The 20,441-nt window shown below is 40.8% G+C and overlaps 1 protein-coding gene across 5 annotated transcripts in view; it reads left to right on the top strand.

The window, feature by feature from the left end:
- The window catches only part of SEL1L2 (SEL1L2 adaptor subunit of ERAD E3 ligase), a 122,518-nt gene extending 111,612 nt beyond the window's left edge, over positions 1 to 10,906 (top strand). For 3 of the 5 annotated variants that reach the window (XM_045445350.1, XM_045445346.1, XM_045445349.1), the window contains exons 18-20: positions 2,172 to 2,344; positions 10,440 to 10,568; positions 10,703 to 10,906. In XM_045445350.1, coding sequence (XP_045301306.1) covers positions 2,172 to 2,344; positions 10,440 to 10,568; positions 10,703 to 10,825 — 425 coding nt within the window. In that variant the 3' untranslated portion in view covers positions 10,826 to 10,906. Of the gene's footprint in view, positions 1 to 2,171; positions 2,345 to 4,022; positions 5,638 to 10,439; positions 10,569 to 10,702 lie in introns of those variants that run through there. The other 2 variants (XM_045445347.1, XM_045445348.1) reach the window with 2 other exon arrangements.
- The last annotated feature ends 9,535 nt before the right edge of the window (positions 10,907 to 20,441 follow it).

Below are 20,441 nucleotides of genomic sequence, written 5' to 3'. Positions count from 1 at the left end.
TGTCCATTCATTCCATAAATATTTGTCAAGTATCATTCTAAGTCTGGGACTATAATCAGTGATCAAGACCTTCAAAGTTCTTGTCCTCATAAGAGAGAGAGAGAAAATAAATTCATGAAGGAGAGAGAGACTAAACAAATAAAATAACAGCGATATATGCTGTGAAGAAAATAAACCATGGAGGTGAGATAGATAACTCCCAGAGTGGCGGGCTGAGGCAATGCTTTAGACACAGTAGTCAGAGAAGGCCTCTAGGAGGGAAATGACATTTGCAGTGAGGTCTGAATAATGAGAAACCAGACACATGAAGAGTCAGAGGAAGTCCAAACATGCCAGGCAGACAGGCATGAAGAATCTTAATGCGGAGGTCCTGAAGCAAGAATGAGCTTGATGTTTTGAAGGAGTATTAGGAAAATTAAGAAAGCTAGAGCATGTTGAGAAAGTAACATGTGATGAGGCTAGTCAGGGAGGCAGAAAAGGCAGATGAAGCACAACTTCTAGGTCAGCTAGGAAGTCTGGATATTATTCCAAGTGCAAAGTGAAGCACTTTGGGGGTTAACACAAGGGAATAATATGATTTGACTTTATATTTTAAAAAAATCATCCTGGCTGTTGTATGGAGAATATATTGGAAACTGGAAACAAAAGAACAGTTTGGAAGATATTGTAGTATTCCAGGCTTCAACTAGGTGGTGGAGGAGACAGCAAGAAACAGGTGTGTTTGAGAGTAGAACCAACAGGACCTGCTAATGGATTCTATAATGGAAGGGAGGGGAAAACAATTAGGAATAACTAATTTAAATTTGTGCCTGAACAGTGATGCTAGCACTGTGATTGGGAAGAAACTGATTATTTGGGTTGGGTTGGTTTGGTTTGAGGGAGGGAGGTAGCAGCGTGTTAGGAATCTCCACTGAATATTTTGGGATCCAAGCAGGGAAGTCAAAGAGGTGATTAGAAGAGTCGGGCGCTTGGGGGAAAGACAGGACTGTAGATAAAATTCAGGAAGAGTAAACATCAAGATAGGCATGGCACTAATTGAGATCACCTAGAAAAAGAGTTGAGATAGAGGAGGGTGGGAGAGAAAGAAGAGAAAAGAAGGAAGAGAAGAAAGGAGAAGAAGGATTTAACTAATAAATCCTTGATATTCCAACATTTAGAAGCTGGGTGGAGGAGGAGTCAGGCAAGTGTCTAAAGAGGAGAGGCTGGGGCGCCTGGGTGGCTCAGTCGGTTGAGCATCTGACTTTGGCTCAGGTCATGATCTCACAGTTCATGATTTCGAGCCCCACGTCGGGCTCTGTGCTGACAGCTCGGAGCCTGGAGCCTGCTTCGGATTCTGTGTCTCCGTCTCTCTCTGCCCCTCCCCAGCTTGTGCTCTGTCTCTCAAAAATGAATAAATGTTAAAAATTTTTTTTTTTTTTTTTAAAAGAGGAGAGGCTGATGAGGCAGGAGAGAAACCCAAAGAATGAGATGTCACTGGTGTCAAGAGAGGAAAGTTCTTGGGCAGATAGGTCCAATGAGATGAGGACAGGGAAGTGGCCAATGGGTTTGGCTGCATGGAGGTTACCAACCACTTTAAGTGGCAGTTCCATGGAGAGGGGCAGAAGCCAGATTGGAGTGGGTTAAGAGTATGTGGGAGGTGCAGCTTTGGAGACATTGAGTATAGAACACACTTTGGAAAGGCTGAGTGTGAAGGGAACAGAGAAATGGGGAGTAGTTAAAAGGACACACCATGGGATAAAGAAAGGATTTGTTTTCATTCATAGAAGATACCAAAGTGTGTTTAAATGACTGACAGGACTAATCTAGGAAAGAGGGAGACATGGGTGATGCAGGAGAACACAGCTTCAGGGGTGAAGTTTGAGAACTGGAGGAGTAGGATCTAGTTTTTCAAGAGTTGACCTACCTTCACAAAATGAACTTAAAAGGTAAAATTCATAATTTTTATTCTTTAGGAATGAACATTTGTACTATACCATGGGAGTTATCCTGCAAGGAAGACAGCTAACAATGAGCATTATAATTTATATCCATAAGTTATATCTAATCTTGATTCTAGGATATTGAGTCTTTTGTTTTTCTTTTTCTATGTATATTATCATCAAGTTGAGTTACTAGGAACTGTATGTGAATCATTGGAGTTCTTTTTCTTCTCTTTCTAATATCTCTATCAGGCAATGCATTCGCTAGAGTAAAAATTGGAGATTACCATTACTATGGCTACGGGACTAAGAAGGACTATCAAATAGCAGCCACACATTACAGCATTGCAGCCGACAAATACCACAGCGCTCAAGCCATGTTTAATCTGGCCTATATGTATGAACATGGCTTAGGTATCACAAAGGTAATTGTGTTGTTAATAATCCAAACCTAGTAATGGCAGCTGAATGGGAAGGGAACATTTGTAAATGTTTTTAAATTCATTGATGTCATCAGTGTAGAGGAAGCAAGGAAAAGACAACATTTGCTGAGTCCCTCCCCCCATACCAACACATAGTACTTACCCTAATGTGAACCCTATGAGGAGGAAATTATGTTCTCCATTTATGCGCAAAGACATAACCAGCAAGTTGAAATAAATCTAGTCTCGGCTAATTAGATTCATAACTTCACACTTTTCCCAGCTATACTAGTGGGTCCTGCCTCCACTCCCTTACACCCCAGGCCTTTTTCCATTAAAATTTCCATTGACTCTCAAGCTTTCAGTAAACAAGGAGAGAGTGGGACTGAGGTCAGAGCTGGATACCAAGGTGACATTGATCCAGAAATGTCTTATAAATCACCCACTATGTACATGACACAGTGCTGAGCACTCTGGAGAATCCTAAAAAAATGGATCTCCATCCTTCAAAGGCTATACTTAACTTGAGGATATAAGGCATATTTATTAAGAAAGAGAACTAACACTACAAGGAGATATTGGGTAAATCCCTTGGTAAGTGTAATTAAAGATGGCATTGGGTTCTGACTCAGTGAGAAAGGTGTATTAAATATCAATAATGAAAGTAATAGCCAGGCATTGGTGTGTTATATATACTATGCCATTTAAATCACACAACCACTCAATAAATGAGAGAAGTCCTATCAGTGTCATCATTGTATGCATCAGGAAACCAAAGTGCAGAGAGGTTAAGTCACCGACCGAATTTGCAGAACTCATTGGTGGGGGAGTCAGAATTTGAACCCAGGCCTGTCTGACCCTATGTTTTTGAAAGAGTGGGCCCTGCACTGAGTCATTCTTACTATTCGAGTATATATTTTGTATCAGTATTTACACTTCTGGCTACATTTTGAGAGCCAAATAATGAAGGGGTTATCTGCTTTTCTATGCTTTCTTCTTTCTTCCAATTGTGCTAGTAGTTGAGAATTATTGGTGGGGAATTTCCTATCTGCTAATTGTGCACTGTGCAACATCCAACGGCTTCATATTCAAGCACCAACAATCCAGATCCCTGCCTTCCTGAGCTCTCCCTGTGACCTGCTTTTTGACTGATCACTTTCCATCAGCCCCAGAACCCTAAGCAGTAGAAAGACTGTCAAATCCAAATTCAGTCTGTTTTCCCCATCCTTAGCAGGTACAGGCTTCCTGTGTTTATAAAATGAGATCAAATAGCTAAATCAGAAGATTCTTCAGATGTCATTTAGCCACACCCCACTCCCTTTTAACCATCATCCACATCTGTAAAACAGAACAATGATACCTCCCCTCCCCAGGCTTTGAAATAAAAAATAAGCCTTTGTGAAGGGGCTTTGTAGTCAGCATATGGAATAACTGTTAGTTAGATCAGAAGAGAATTTGCGTGACTGCTAAGTAAAGTTTCAGTAAGATTAAAGCTTTTATTCATCATTCCTCATGCAAAATGTAACAGTAAAGGTGAAAGGAGCACTGTGTGTATCACGGATAAAAATGACCCCACTCTATGGGTTAAATTCAAATTAGCTCACCTGTCCTGTGTGATTTAAGGACTTGGTCCCCATGACAGCCTTATCCTCACCACAATGAGACCATTTTGCCTTAACAGCCTGGGGGCAAGGATGACACAGGGTCAACTGTGCACCAGAGAGGACACTGCCTACCAGAGCCCAGATGGCCCACTGTATCAGAAGGTCTGGTTTTCTTCCTTGGAGTCACCGCTAGCCTCTCTCCCAGTCACTTTCTTCACTATGTCAAGCAGCAGCTGTCAAGACATACATTTCATACATTTAGAAGAAACTTTGTAATTTGTCTCTGGACATAGTTCTGTTCCTTCCTATCCAGGTCCTGTTAAATCACAGGTAGTTTGTTCATTTTGATCCTTTCTCACAGTCACAGGTGTATTTTTTCCTACAGAAAGTCTCTACACATAAAAAATTGTAAACAAAAAATAAGAAGCAGAGCTGAACTTAGATCCGGACAGAGGAATTTTAGGTTTAGTTGGTGAGGAGCCATTTCTCTTTTGTCTTTATTAATTTCTTCTGTTTTGCAATTCAAAAAATAATAACCAAGTACCCAGGGGCAAACTTTATTAATCTTGCCATCTCATAGTCAAATTAACAAGGAGATACCACCTTTTCTAATCCTTAAAATAAATATTCTGATAATTAAAAAGCTGAAGCTTGTTCGGGCGATGGTTAATGAAAGCAAAGCAATTAGAACAGACTTTCACAGCATTTAAGTCATCAAGTAATTAAGCATTTCTTCAGCAGGGCACTTCACAATCCTCTTTATTAGTTAGTCCTCATGCAAACCAGCAGGAAAGATAAGTATAATATCATTACCAGGATTTCTCTGAGAACCGAAAAAGGGTTTGTAAACCAAAACTCTCTGGGAGAAGGAAGTGAGGTATAAATCAACCTGTGGTAAATCAGTATAAAAATATGGGTCATTGTTGTCCTCATCTGTCTTTAGGAAAGGGCATCGGGACTGGGTGATGTAGGTGACTTAATCCTAATAGCTTCACTGAGAAGCATCTCATTACCCAATTTATGACTTCGAATTAAGCTCAGTGAGCTCCTTGACTTAAACTGTGGGCCAAGACTGGCTGCACCATTGTTGTGGGAATATAAAATAATGCCTGAGGAAGAACTAGGAGAGGACCTGAACTAATTTAGAAATACAAGCACTCAGCTCACAAGTTGTTATGCAACTATGTCTCAATTTACGCTTGATTCAGAAGTACTTCAGAAATTTAACCATGAACAAAATGATTTGCCCATCCCCTCCTGCCCATTCCTTCTGTCTGTATCCTGGTTCAGGCCAGCATTTCTGTTCATTCAGGCTTGTTATAAAGTCTTCTCTGTCGTCTTCCATTCTACTGTTCTTCCTTTAAATCTGCTCAGAGAAAACTGTGTCTGCCAAAGATATATTATCTCCAATTCACGGGGAGGACTTGTTGCTGACATGTGTCTTCTAGTCAGAGACTACATTTCCCAGCTCCCTTTCATCCTTGTGACTAGTTCTTACCAATGGGACAGAAATAAAAATGAAGGGTGTCATTTCTGGGCTAAGGCGGCTAAGAAGTAGATGGAGCTTCTCCTTAGTCTCTTTCCCCTTCCATTTGTTAGATGCAGAACTTATAGAGGCTCTAAGGGATGGCAGAATCACATAGTAGAAGGAGGGTGGGCCTCTCAGTTACCAACCAGGAATACCCCTGTTGGAATTTGGGGGTTTGGGTGATGGGCATTGAGGAGGGCACCTATTGGAATGAGCACTGGGTGTTGTATGGAAACCAATTTGACAATAAATTTCATATTAAAAAAAAAGAAATTTGGGGGTTTATTTGTTACAGGTGTTAGCATTACCTTAGTTAATACATAATCCATCTAACAGAGCAGTACCATGTTATTTTTTATAAAATACAACTCTGATACTGTTTCTCCTCCACCTCACTCCTCCAAAAACCATGCACACACAGAGAAAAAAAAATACAAGCAAACAAACAAAAATAAAATGATCTTATTGACTTTGTATTGCTTAATGAAGTCCAGACTTCTTAGTCTGGCATTCAAACCTACCTTGACATAACCTACCTACTCCCCTATATATCTTCTAGGCTACTTTTCCTTCCCTCCCAACTAGAGACCTTGAACTTAACCCTCCTGACTTTCGATCATGTCACCCCATTTGCTAGAATGATCTTCTCCCACAGTTTTGACCATTAAAGACCCCTGAGTTTTTCCAAGAATAGTTCCATTATCATCTCCTCCATGAACCCTTCAATGAGCCCCCAGATTTGAAACATATCCGCATCTGCTTCTAAACTACCATGGCACTGTGACTTGCTTTTCTTCACTTATTTATTCGCTCAAATATTTTCATGTGCTTATTTTGTGTCGGGAAGCAATGTGCTTCATTCTAGGGATATAAGAACAAGACAACCTTCAAAAAGCTCATAGCCTACTATGGAAGAGATATGTCCATAGCTATAGTGAAAGCCTAAAAAGGCACTATTGGATGCTCACACAAATAAAGTAGTGTGAAAATGTTAAAGAGGGAACAGTGAATTCAGGTGGAAGGATCAGTACTGCCAGGTCTTGTTCTAAAATGATTTTATAACATGGACTATAAGAAACACATGACAAATTTCTTTAATGGAAGAAAGCAGGTATGTTTTAAGATAAGGACTAAGAAATCTATCCTAAATTAAGACAAAAGGAGGGGAGGAAGTAGCCTTTGCAGATGAGTTTCCAGTATATATAGTTAGACCTACCAGATAACACATTTTTGGGATCCTACAAAGAAAACAAAACCACATCTACTGAATAAATTATAAATAAACCTATCAAAAATAAGAGCAATTATGACACGAGGTATTTTCACTTCTCATTTGTCTGGTCTGACCACTTATAGAGTGTTAGAGCTGAAGATTTAAACACCAGAATAGAATTATTTTCTGGAAAGGACAAGTTCAAGTTAGATATTTAAAATGGCCTTCTCAGAAATATGACAGGACAAAACACACATCTCTTTAAAATGGCCATAACTCCTCTTGAAATAAATGGCTTATTACCTAATAAAATAATCAGAAATGTGCAAAATAGTTATGTGTGGATAACTTTATTTATTACAGGAAAAAAAATCCTACAAGCAAACAAACAAACTGCTTCAAAATAGAAGACATGCTCTGTAAACTATCACATGGTAGTACACCACTGTAGTATGTATTTTATGGCCCAGTGACTAAGTGAGCAGGCTAGAAGTAGACCATCTGGATGTGAATGTCAGTTCTGCCACTTATAAGTGACATGAATTTAGGTAACTGACTTAAACTCTCTGTGCCTCAGTTTCTTCATCTTTATAGTAAATATCATCTGCTCTATGTAATTGTCATGAGGTTAAAATAAATGATGGTGGTAACTGGCACGCAATATGAGTATTTAATAAGCATTAGCCATTATTATGAAATACTATGCAACTATTAAAAATAAAAATATTATAGACTAAAGCAATATCTTAGGACATAGTATGTTGTTTGAAATATATTGTTAGATTAAGAAAGCAGAAGACAAAATATTGTGCAAGTTGAAAAATTCCTAAAAGTATGTATATTTGAATATATATATATGTGTGTATATATATATGCATATATATATGTATATATATGTATATATATATATATGTGTATATATATATATATATATATATATATATATATATGTGAATGCTGGAAGGATGTGTATAAAATATTACCAGTACTTATCTATGTACAGTGAAATTGTAGGTGGGTTTTTAATACTTTTTTCAGCTCTATGTTTTCAAAGTTTTCTCCCATTAGTATATGGTATATTTATAGTTAGAAAACAAGAATAAACTATTCAAAAAATCTACCTCTGTCCTGGTATAAGAAGTTTTTGATGTCACCCAAAGATTCAGGGCTAGCAAACTCCTGCATCGTGTATATGAACAATTTTCATAAACCAGATACTTTATTCCTGGAGAATTCTGTATTTTTGAATTATAAGAAGCTATTTTGAACATATGAACATTGGGCAATATTTTGGCAAACCTGATATTTTACTTGGAAACACATTATTTAACAAGAGACTGCAGATCGGTTTACATAATCTCCTCAATCATTGAATTTAAAGCAAAATAAGCTCAAATGTATCACAGGAAAGTTAAATGTAAGTGGATTGGGTGTGCAATGGACTTATTTAATGAACCCTGGCCATCATCAAAACACTTTTGAAAGGGAATTTTTTGTATGAATGACTTGGATTTCTTCCTAATAAGGATCAAAGAACAAGGAGCCTTTTCTAGAATCAGCTAATAAAATCTCTTTTATATGGGTTGCCCTAATTAACCAGTGGGTTCAGGAATTTCTTTCTCTGGGAATTTTTAAGAAAGACTTTCATGTCCCACCCCACCCCCACTGAGAATTGTGAGGCCCCTGGGTAAGGAGGGTGCTTATCCCACCTTAATGGTACTTCTTGCTATTTTTTATTTCAAACTAAGCAACTGAATTGTGATGTTTGTGCCTGAAGAAATAAATTAATAACTATTGCCTGTTTCAAATAAGAATGAATGCTTGAGATATTGACAAATGCTTTTGTTCCCTGAATGCCCTATTAAAGTCAATATGCCTTTCATGTGTGGGGGTGACACAGCCTTTATAATCTGCAGGGTGCTTTCAAAAGAACACCCACTGAATTTGTTGGAATTAGAGACACAAATTAGAGTTTTTACAACATTCATTTTCTCTGTTGCCAGGAAGATTTGTTCAGAACAGTCTCTTGCATTTTAAGTTTTTAGCAAGAACATTCCTCTTTCTCCAACAAATCAATTTACAAGACCACAAAGCTTTGGGAAAAATTTGAGAAATAACAAGCAGAACACAGCTGAGAGAATACCACCCAAAACATGGGTTTAGCAGGGGCCGCAGGGATTCACAACTACTGCACTCTGTGTAATGGAGGTTTGGAAGACAGGGAGGACAAAGAGATGCAAGATAAACACAGTTTGTGAAAATCTCTCTTCTTATCCTTTTGAAACGAATCCAGAGGCACCCAGTAAAGTACAATAATGGGACTGGCCCAAGGCACTTCTACTTAGTTAGAACAACACTACTTAGCTTTTTCACTACTCTGGGAAATCAAGCAAAAGTAAAGCAAACAAATAAAAAGCCACAAGTAGGTGAAAATTAAAGAAAAGAAATTTACCTGCCATGGCATAATTTAATGGTGGGAAAAGATCCCTAAAAATATAGTAATTTGAGGAATCAAAATTCCAGCCTGAGAAGTAAAAAGTTCATTCATTCATTCTATAAGTATTATCAGAGAGAAGCTATGTACTTGGCATTCCATTAGGCACTGGCAAGTGAGGGGTAGTCCAGGTCCTTGAGGACAAGGACAGATGACCAAGCAAATTCTGTAACTTCAGGTATGAAAAGTACTATAAAGAAAACTAGGAATTTTAAATGCTTGTTAGTATCTGTATTGTTATTTGTTTGGGGGAGCTGGACTGTTGGCATCTAGTGTTCTACTTCTTTAACTGGAATCGTATCTAAGGTCTGGCCCCGCAGTATCCAAGAAAGCTTTTTGTGTTAGTTTTCTAAGTGTTAGTTTCTATGTTATAGCCATAATAAACTACCACAAATTTAGTGGCTTAAAACAACTCACGTTAATTAATTACTTAATTTAACTTTTATTTATGAGAGAGAGAGTGTGCACAAGTAAGGGAGAGGGGCAGCAAGAGAGACAGAATCTTAAGCAGGCTCCACGCTGAGCCCAATGCAGGGCTTCATCTCACGAACCATGAGATCATGACCTGAGCCAAAAGCAAGTCGGTCACTTAACCGACTGAGCCACACAGGCACCCCACAACCACATTTATTATCTCATGATTTCTGGTTCAAAAGTCTAGGTGAGCTTGACCCATCCTGTGTAGTTTCACAGGCTAAAGTCAGTCTGTGTTCCTTACTGGGAGCTTTGGGGAAGAATCGCTTCCAGGCTCACTCAGGTTGTTGGGCATATTCAGTTTCTTATGCTGTAGGACTGAGGGTCCCATTTCCTCGCTGACTGCCCACATTCCTTCTCATTCTTTCCACGAGGCCCTCCAACAAGTGAGTTGAGCCCTTCCCAAATCTAGAAGCTACAACTTGTACTTCTGCCATATCTGACTTTCTCTCCTGACCTCAGCCTTGAGAAAACTGTGTTTATGTGATAATATGTAGTACACCCAGATGTGATAATATGTAGTATGTGATAATATGTAGTACACCCTGATAATCTAGGATAATCTATTTTAAGATCTCTAGGTTTAATGACATTTTCAAAGTCCCCTTTGCCATGTAACATAACATATTCATAGGTTCCAAGGATTAGGACATGACTGCCTTGCCAGGGATGGGGGAGGTGGTGGGCTACCAAAGATAAATAACAATATTTCAAGTGATGGCTTCCATTTCATTACCCCTAAGGAATCTGGACTTAATGAGTCAGGGCTATTCTTCTATTTCTAGGACATTCACTTGGCCAGGAGATTGTATGATATGGCTGCTCAAACAAGCCCAGATGCTCACATACCTGTTTTCTTTGCCCTCATGAAACTGGAAACTGTGCATGTGCTCCAGGATATCCTGTTTTTTAAGGTAAGTTTGTCTCAGATAGGCCCCAAATCTCTGAAAACTCCAATGAGCAGTTTTTGAATGGTGGGATGGAAGGAGATGACGGTTGTGTATGGAGCGGGAGGCTTGGATTTGTTTTGACAGAATGTCTCTTCCAGCAGTTTACGATGTGTTGGAAATGGATGAAATTGGACAACACCCTTGGACCATACTGGGATTTATTTGTGATTGGCCTAATTGTTGCTGTGCTGATCTTCTTGCTTAGAAATCGCTATGGGTAGAATCTGGACCACAGCAAAACCTGCTCATGGGAACAGTTCACTTCAAACTATCCTTGCTAAATAAAGAATTTCCTCATGAAACTCAAGAGTCTGCTGAAGATTTCTCACACAGGCCTGTGGTGGAAAATGGACAAAGCTTGAGACCTGTCTTCAGAAACCATTTCAGACTTCCTGCTTAGTTTGGGTGACCACTTGTGGGGGAGTGAGCTGCTGAAGACTGGTCACCTGAGGTTTCCTTACGAACTTGTTGTTTTGGTAATCTAGTCCCTAGTTAGGGATAATGGCCACCCATTTTCACATTGTTATAACAGCCTCTTCCCTCTCAAGAGGACAAATGTGTTTCTTGGCTCCTACAGACACACAGAGATACAGAGGAGGAGGAGTTTGGGGAGGGCAGGAACACAGATCCCTCAGAAAATGAGAAAGATATAAATTTACAAATAGACCCTTCATCTCGGGGGAATGATCCCGTGAACCACATCATGAGCATGTGGCATGCCATGTAGGGGGACTGGATCACACTTCTCCCCAAGGGGCCTTCTATCCAAGCTCCCTTAGCAGCTTGCAGTGAACAATGCCACCTGGGTCTGTCCAGTGTTGTACCCCTCTCTGCCATCCCTCACTAGAACCCTGCTCTCCCTTGGTCCCTGAAGACACCAGCCTCTGAGGACAGAGCTAAAAAGTCCAGTTCCCTGTTTCCCATGGCAGGAAGAGCAGGGACCTGGGGCTGGGAGCAGCATGGGCAAGAAGGGAGCAGGAGGCCCAGGACTTATGTCAAGGGCCAGGCTTGAATCTCAGCTCCACAACTCGTTAGCCTCTCTGAGCCTCAGTCTCCTGATCTGCAAAATGGGAAGATCTTAGCTGGTATGAAGATTAAAGGGATAACCTGTGTAAAGGGCCTGGTGTTCTAGAATGAACTCCACAAATGGTAACTTCTAATACTCTGTAAAACCTCATGGAAAATTGGTTGGAAGATGGGGACAGTGGAGTTGATAATAATCTGTGTGGGCTCAGTGCCCTGCAGTTAGTTCTTCAGCCAAAATCCAGGGTGTTGTGGTGGGAAAAGATCATGCTTGCCTACTTGGAAATCCACCCCCAGGACAGGAAAAGAGTTAGTTAATAATGTCAATCATAATCAGAAAGAAGAATGAAAAGGTGAGAGAACACTGAATGTGGGACCAAACAACATGGATTTAAGATCCAGCTCTGTCCCTTGGTAGCTCTATGTATGACTTTGGGCATAATTTCTCCAAATCTCAGTTTTTCCTCCATTAAATGGGATTACGTCCTGCCTCACTGGAGAATTGTGAGGTTTACATAAGCCTGACTTCAAAAATGCTTTATAAACACTACACATACAAATACTAGCTACATCAGTTATTTGGCCATGAACTAATCCTGGCCTGAGATCCAAGTGTTTAGAATTTCCTGGACAGAATCCCTGACTAACTAGAGAGTTCAACTTCTGAAGGAACTTGTATTTACAAACATGCAAAGAAGGAGCAGGCATCTAAACCTCCAGTTAGGGCCTAATGGACAAGACAGCAGTGAATTATATCCCACAGGTGTCTGCAATGCAAAGATGTCGGAGACGGGTATAAGGGCAAAGAGGGGAGTGTGGAAAACAAAATAGGGAAGTCCTGGCTCAAAGTCTAGAAGTGAGTTTCTTAAAGGAAAAGCTTATGAAAATAACTGCAGGCAGGGGAGAAAGGGAGATTCTTTGTGGCTTGCTGTGTACAGTAGAACACTGTTAGAATTATAGAAGCAAGGATGGTATGAGCTCATAAATTTCCCATTTCAGCTAACCGTTCCAACTAAATGTGACAAAGGCTTTGAAAGTATGAGCAGCTTAGGGTGTTTGAATCATTCAAGTTCCGTTTCTAAGCCTCCTCTCTGGAGCCTCTGCAGAGGCGCCCAGGTGCATGGATGGGCACCTGCTGTACCTGCTGTACCTGGTGCTGTAGCTGGGTGATGACTGGCCAAGGGAGAAAGAGCCCCCGCCTGTCAGCCACTTCTACTTCCTGGTTACAACAATCCCACCCCCACCACGGGCATACAGAGCCCCTATTCCTTCTGCTTCTGATAGCTTTAGACAAAAACTGATGAGAGACTACAAGGAAACTTTTTTTTAAACTCAGTTTTCTTTGTAACTCCCTTTTCCCTCTACATTTCCTTCCCTGATTCTTTATTAAAGCAGAGTAAGTATTCAAGTCAGCAACTTTTTGTAGAAAGAGTAAGGGGCAGGAGAGAGAGAGAGAGAGAGAGAGAGAGAGAGAGAGAGAGAGAGAGAGAGAACGAGTGGGAAAGGGGCAGAGAGAGGTAGGGACAAGGGATCTGAACCAAGTGGGCTCCTTGCTGACAGGAGAGCCCCATGTGGGGCTGGAACGCATGAACCGTGAGATCATGACCTGAGCCAAAATCAGATGCTTAACCAACTGAGTCACCCAGGTGCCCCAAGTCAATAAATTTTTTAAAGGTCAAGTAAATAATATATATATATATATATATATATATATATATATATATATATATATATATATATTAGAGCAAGGGTCCACAGTCATTTTATGAGGAGTATGCTTTTAGAATTCTACACTTTTCCCCACATCCTAAGTGGTGGGTTTTATCAACTGTGGCCATGAGTGGCTGGGAAAAAGAAGAGAAGAAAGTCCTGAGGGAAGCAGAGGCAGGTGGTACTGGCTTGCCACATTCCCTTCTCTGGGCATCCCAGGAAGCACAGAGAACAGGCTGTGGTGAGGCTGAAAAGAGGAAAAAAAGGCAGCCTGAAAAAGAGGCTGAAAAGAGGAACACCCGCATGTGCCACACTCTTGTGTTTTTCTCTTTCCTTTCCACTTTTCCTTTCTCTTTCTCTTTCCTTCATGAGGAGGCTGGAGGTAGATTTAAGTAACTCTGTCTTGCACAGGAGGAAAATGAGGCTAGGAGAAGCTACGTAACTTGTTAAGATCATGTTACAACGTGGTCACATAATAATAAATAATGAAGCTAGAATTTGAGTCCAGATCTGACTCCAAAATACATTATTTCCCCTGTATTACTGTTGCAGTTATTTCTTGCTGCTTAACAAACTACTCAAAGCTTAGTGACTTAACCATCATTACATCTCAGGCATTTAAGCAGGGCATGGCTGTGTGATTGTTCTGTTCCACATGGCCTTGACGGAGCCACTTGTCAGTGTTCAGCCAAAGAACAGGCTGTTCTAGAGAGTCCGAGACAGTTTCACACACCTGGCACCTTGGTAAGGTGGCTGGAAGACCAGCCTTAACTATGAGGGGTGATCACAGTGCCTATATGTCATGATCTCTTCAACACGATGGACAGAGTCATGGGACTTTTTACATAGCAGCTCAGGACTCCCAGAAAGTATTCTCAGAGTCCCAGGCAGAAGCTGCAGGTTTCAACCCTCAGAAAGTCCTAGGATGTCACTTCTGCCACATTCTATTGGTCAAACATTAGACTTCATCTCTCATTGGGAGCAGCAACAAAGAATTTGTAGCCATATTTAACCTACTACAAATATACTGTTGAAAAACCTACCAACAGGGACAAAAACCTATCAAGGATTATATAAATTCACTGAGACACTGAGCTACTTATGTTGGAGGACAGGATTGTCGGTGAAGTGGAATTCTTCTTCCATTTTGTAGATATGCCTGTGTCTGATTACTGCTTCAGAACGATGTATCAACCATTAGCAGAAAACGTTTAAAGGCAAAACCTTATATTTTAATACTAGCTGATGAATAATTTCTGTCTCAAAAAAGAAATGCAGGTGTAACCGAAGCGAATGGATTGGCAAATGCCAGGAGTATGTTGAAAACAATGAATGCAGTAGGTACACTGTGGCTTGCCTGCTTCACTCAGCCTGGAATCCCTTGGTGAGGAGGGAATGTGGGAAATGGTCAGTTTCTGCTGGGCCCTCCCTTATGCCCAGGCTACCTGCTTCTGGCTCCTCCATGGTAAAGGGAACACAGGTGGCAAGAGGTGTGGCTTAAGGACTAGGAAAAATTATACTAAACCTGCCCAGAAGCCATCCTGCAAAGGCGCCCGCTGAGCATAGCAGTTCACCATGTCAGCTCCCATAGAGCACTTTTGTGGTTTTCTTGGGGACTCCCCTGCTGGGAATTTTCTTTGTTTGGGGTCGCCTGAAAGCAAAGCCTGAGACAAGGATTGGCGTCTAGATAGTTCATTTGGATGGTGATCCCAGGACTCAGAGTGAGGGAGTGAGAAGGATGAAAAGCCATAAAAAAGTGAATTATTGAAGTCACCGCTGTGGGCAGTAGGGGTTCTGTCCTACCAAGATCTGAAAAGTGTACAAAATACCTCCTGGAACTGTCTGTCTAAAAGACAAGAGGCTGGGGCACTTGCTCACCAGCACCTCCTTTATCATTTGAGGGTTGCTCCAGAGGCTGAAATAACTACCCCTCACCCCTTCAGCTATTTCTCAGAGGCTTTGGGGAAATCTCTGAGATAGAACAAACACCTGTGCCTTCCCTTAGTGCTGGACACAAGTTAGCAGGAGTCTGAGGTTGCAGGGAAAGGCCCTCTGTAGCTGCAGTTGAAATCAAAGCTGAGCAGTAAAAGCCTCACAAGTGGGGCCTCCTGAACCCCAGACCTCTGCTCATCCATCAGCCCATCCAAAAGACTCTCTGGTGGGACTCTCTACCTGTGGTAGGCTGAATAATGGTCCCCCAATGTTACCCATGTCCTAATCCCTGGAACCTGTAAACGTTACCTTCTATGTCAAAAACAGCACAAAACTTTGCAGAAGTGGTCACATTATAGATTGTTGAGATGGGGAGACTATCTTTGATTATCCAGGTGGACCTCAAAATGCAATCACAAGTATCCTTATAAGAGAGAGGCAGAGGGAGATTTGACACAGAAGAGGAGGAGGCAATGTGACCACAGAGGCAGATATTGGGAGTTATATGGCCACAAGCCAAGAAATGCAACAGCCACCAGAAGCTGGAAGACGCAAGGCATGGATTGTCCCCTAGAGCATATGGAGAGATGTGGTCTGGCCAACACCCTACTCTAACTTCAGACTTCAGACCTCCAGAACTGTGAGGGAATAAATACCTGTCATTTTAAGCCACCAATCTTGTGGTGATTTTTTAAAAAAATACTTTTTAATATTTATTTATTTTTGAGAGAGCACAGGAGGGCAGAGGAGGGGAAGAGAGAGAGGAAGCAGGATCCAGGCTCCAAGCTGTCAGCACAGGGCCCGATGCAGGGCTTGAACTCACAAACCATGAGATCATGACCTGAGCCGAAGTCAGATGTTTAACCGACTGAGCCACCAAGGTGGCCCTCTTGCGGTGATTTTTTTTTTTTTTTTTTTTTTTTTTTTTTTTAACAGTGGTCCTAGGAGATGAATGCAGTATCCTCTCTCCAGGTGGCTCTAAGCTGGCTCCTTTCCTTGTGCGCTTCATTTGGTCCCTGAGGAGTACACATTCTTGCCCCTGCTCTCAGTGGAAATGCAGACAGCTCTGAGGACAGCCCATTATCAGAGGATACTTAAAAGCAGTCTCATGGTATTTGATACCAGCTTATGAAGAGTTTCTGTCTCAAAAAGAAATGCAGGTGCCAGCGAAGTAAATAGATTGACCAATGTAAGGAGTATGTTGAAAGAACTGAATGCACAAAGTAGGCTGTGACCTACTTAGCGAGTGAGGAGTAAGGAGGAAAGGAATTCTCCTCTTGCTCTGTTGGTCTCATTCTCTCTCTCCCCTCAGACAGGTAGCCATGGCCTCTCCTCAGTAGGCATGTGTTACCCTTCAATCCACCATATCCCCTACACTCCAGGGGCCACAGATCAAGTACTCCAAGTAGCTTCCCTAGAGCCCCTCTCTTTTTGTTAAAGAGGAGATTGGGAAATACAACAGCAATCATAAAACTCCTTGCAAGAAAAACTCCTTGCCTCCACTGTCCTCCTTCAGGCCTCAAATACCCTAGCCCTCACTCTCCACCACGGTGCAAATCCATCTAGGACAGGCAGCCCCTCGGTTTAGAAAATTAACTCCTTTCAACAACTCTCAGCCTGTGGACCTCAACACAAATATAGGCACACATCTTATCACCTAGAAATCCCTATGTGACAATTTCATTACTGGGAAGTATGCTCAGAGCTGGGACAAGTGAACAGCTTGCTCCAGCCAGGAACTAATGCCATGACCCCCATTAAGTCATGTCTAACTGTGCCAGGAACTAATACTGTGACTGCCATCAAGTCACATCCCCACTCAGGCTTTGCTAGTTTCTTTCTCAGGAAATTAAAAGGTTAGAGGAGTCTACAATTCCAAAGCCACAGCACTGTCAGTGATGTGCACATGTGCAACTTCAGAGCTAAGATGGACCCCCTACCTATGACAGATTAGACAGAAAAGACTCCTTCAGTTTGTAATAGGTTCATAAAAATAGTCTTTGCCAACTCTATACCTCAGCCACAAAAAAACAAAAACAAAAAACCTGAGGCATCAGAAAGGGAATTTAACTTTTTAAAATAAAAGTTATCATTACAAAAGAAAGGAAGGAAGGAAGGAAGGGAGGGAGGGAGGGAGGGAGGAAGGAAGGAAGGAAGGAAGGAAGGAAGGAAGGAGGAAGGAAGGAAGAATGAGAAAGGAAGAAAGAAAGAAAGAAAGAAAGAAAGAAAGAAAGAAAGAAAGAAAGAAAGAAAGAAAGAAAGAAAGAAAAAGAAAATGTAGGATGAGTGGAGACATCAATCTTGGATTTCACATGAAATTTTGCTCCATATGGGGCTATAGGTTTTCCCACCATTTCTGTCTTCCCTTCATTCCTTACTCTGCCAGAATGAATTCTTTCCCCATGGAGTATTTTGCCTGAATATGATTAATATTAAAAAAAACTATTCACCTCATGAAAAACTGTATCCTTTTCATAAGAAAAGGTACCAACCCATAGCAACAATAAATGTGTCATAATAACAATAGCTTGTTATTAACAAGAAAAAAGTAAAAACTAAAAATAGTGATTCCACTAGAACTAACTTGAGGAAAAAGTCATGTGCTAAATACGCCATTTCCAGAGGCACAATATACCTGAAGTGTTTATAGTTCCCCAAATTCCTGTGCTCCAAAAGCATCTCTTCAGGGCCTTCTTCAGGGAAAACCCAAGCTAAATAATCTGTTGAAGAAGGAATTGTCACATCTTCCAGATAAGAATATTCTGGCTCGGAGAACAGATCAGCAGCTTGCCCAGGGTCACACTGCTGGTTAGGGGTAAACTCACAGCCAACCTCAAAGCCAGTGTTCTTTCTTCCATTTTATTCCTCCCATCATCCTACTTTATTATCTTATTGTCAAATATAGCTTTTAATATGACATCTATTATTTTTCACTTTTCCTATTAAAAATATTAAAGTAGACTTAAGTTAAAATTTACATGAGCTTCTTTTAAAAAATCCTTTAATCATGTTTTAAAAGCATCACAGTGCAAACCTTGCCAACATACACAAATCCAAAAGGCTATCATTAATCTTGCCATGTGACTCATGGACAACTCAAAATGGAATGTGAAATACTGATTGTGATCAATCAATTTTATTGACCAATACTATTGATTATTCTCTGAACTACACTGACTTTCCACACTATCTGATTTTCTCTCCCATTCTCCCCCCCCCCCCCCCCCACACCACTATGTAAGGTTTTTCCCTTTTCCAGATGGACAGTATCTGTTGCAGATACCATCAGTGCCCCATCCGGGTCCCCTCAGCCCAGTTCTGAGATCACCCACATCTTTCATGTACAGTCCCTGCCATCTATGGTTTCCTATCTCCAGCACCTGCATTCCTCTGTCTGAGTAGGCTCCCTGACTGCAGGAGGATTCTTGACCACACACAAGACAGGCCAGAAGTGCCAGGGAGCTATACCTCCCAGGAGCATCCCTCAACCGAAGAACAGGAATTCCCCAGTTTCTTTGCCCCTAGTAAGCTGATTTAGAGTCTCTCACAAGGTGTCCAGCAGGCTTGAACCCCAGCTCTCCACCGTAGTAACCTACTCATTTTTTATTGGCTTTCTCCCTTCCATTTTTCTACTCCCTCACCTTCCCACTCCCTTTCCAAATAAACTACTTGCCCTCAAATATTTGTCTCTGAGTGTGTTTTTTTGGGGAACTTAAACAAAGAAAGAATCTAAGGAAAGATCATGTTAAAAATACCAGAAGACAGAAATAATAACCAAGTTGGGAATAAAATCATCTATTTATATACCCACTAGATTATACACTCTGTGGGAGCAGGGACTGTTTATGATTTGTTCACCATTGTATCTTCAGCATCTAGCACCAGACCTGTACATAATTGGTCTCAAATACTTTTTAAATGAGTGAACGAATGAATTCATTAATGAACAAATGGGTGAGAATTCTTAGCTCTCTCCTAAGGTTCTTCAGACTTTAAGATAAGTTATCTAATTAGTGCCAAAGAAAGGACAGATTATAAAAGAGGAATCTAAACTAATGTAATAATTGAACAATCATTTGTAAGATTTTAACGAATGGAAACATACATCTTGCACTTCAATAAGATGTCAAAATATAGACAGGTTAATTTTCCCTAAATAATCCATAAATTATATAAATACCATCAGAATGCTTTTAACCTATATAAGTTACTTCTAAAGTTTATAAGGAAAAATAGGGGCGCCTGGGTGGCGCAGCCGGTTAAGCGTCCGACTTCAGCCAGGTCACGATCTCGCGGTCTGTGAGTTCGAGCCCCGCGTCAGGCTCTGGGCTGATGGCTCAGAGCCTGGAGCCTGTTTCCGATTCTGTGTCTCCCTCTCTCTCTGCCCCTCCCCCGTTCATGCTCTGTCTCTCTCTGTCCCAAAAATAAATAAACGTTGAAAAAAAAATTTATAAGGAAAAATAAACATAGATGCATAGTAAGGACAGTTACAGAAAAGGGGAGAGAATGAGGGAGAAATAGCTACATTAGCCAATAATATATAAAGGTATGACAATTAAGCCTTTGAATAAGATAGAACAGAATAGAGCATCCACAAATGACTCAAATACATAAAGTGACAATTCAAATCAGTGAAATCAATTCAAATGATAGGTTATTAAGAATTGCATGCAATGTAAAGTAGCCTGTAGAGTGCGAGGGACTCAAATCCCTACCTCACAATTTACATGAAAATGAATTCTAAACATGAATCTGTTTAAATGTAATAAATGTGCAAAAGTATTAGAAGAAAACATGTGTGTTTGCTTGCTGTCACCATCTAGGATGCAAAGCTATTTTTTGACATGGTTGGATAAGTACTCACAAACAGCTCCTCTATGCTGTGCTGAGACTCTTGATTTTGGCTCAGGTCATGATCTCACGGTTCGTGGGATTGAGCTCCTCGTCAGGCTCTGCACTGACAGTGTGTAACCTGCTTGGGATTTTCTCTCTCTCTCTTTTTCTCTCTCCCCTTCTGCCCCTCCTCCACTCACTCACTGTCTTTCTCTCTCTCTCAAAATAAAATGTTTTTAAAAATGTGGTATATCCATACAATGGAATATTATGCAACAATAAAAGAAATGAAGTACAGATACTTACAACAACATGGATGGATGAACATTAAAAGCTGTA

This window comes from Leopardus geoffroyi, chromosome A3 (genome assembly GCF_018350155.1).
Source record: "Leopardus geoffroyi isolate Oge1 chromosome A3, O.geoffroyi_Oge1_pat1.0, whole genome shotgun sequence".
Classification (NCBI taxonomy): Eukaryota; Metazoa; Chordata; class Mammalia; order Carnivora; family Felidae; genus Leopardus; species Leopardus geoffroyi.
This window is presented reverse-complemented; position numbering and strand designations above follow the sequence as displayed.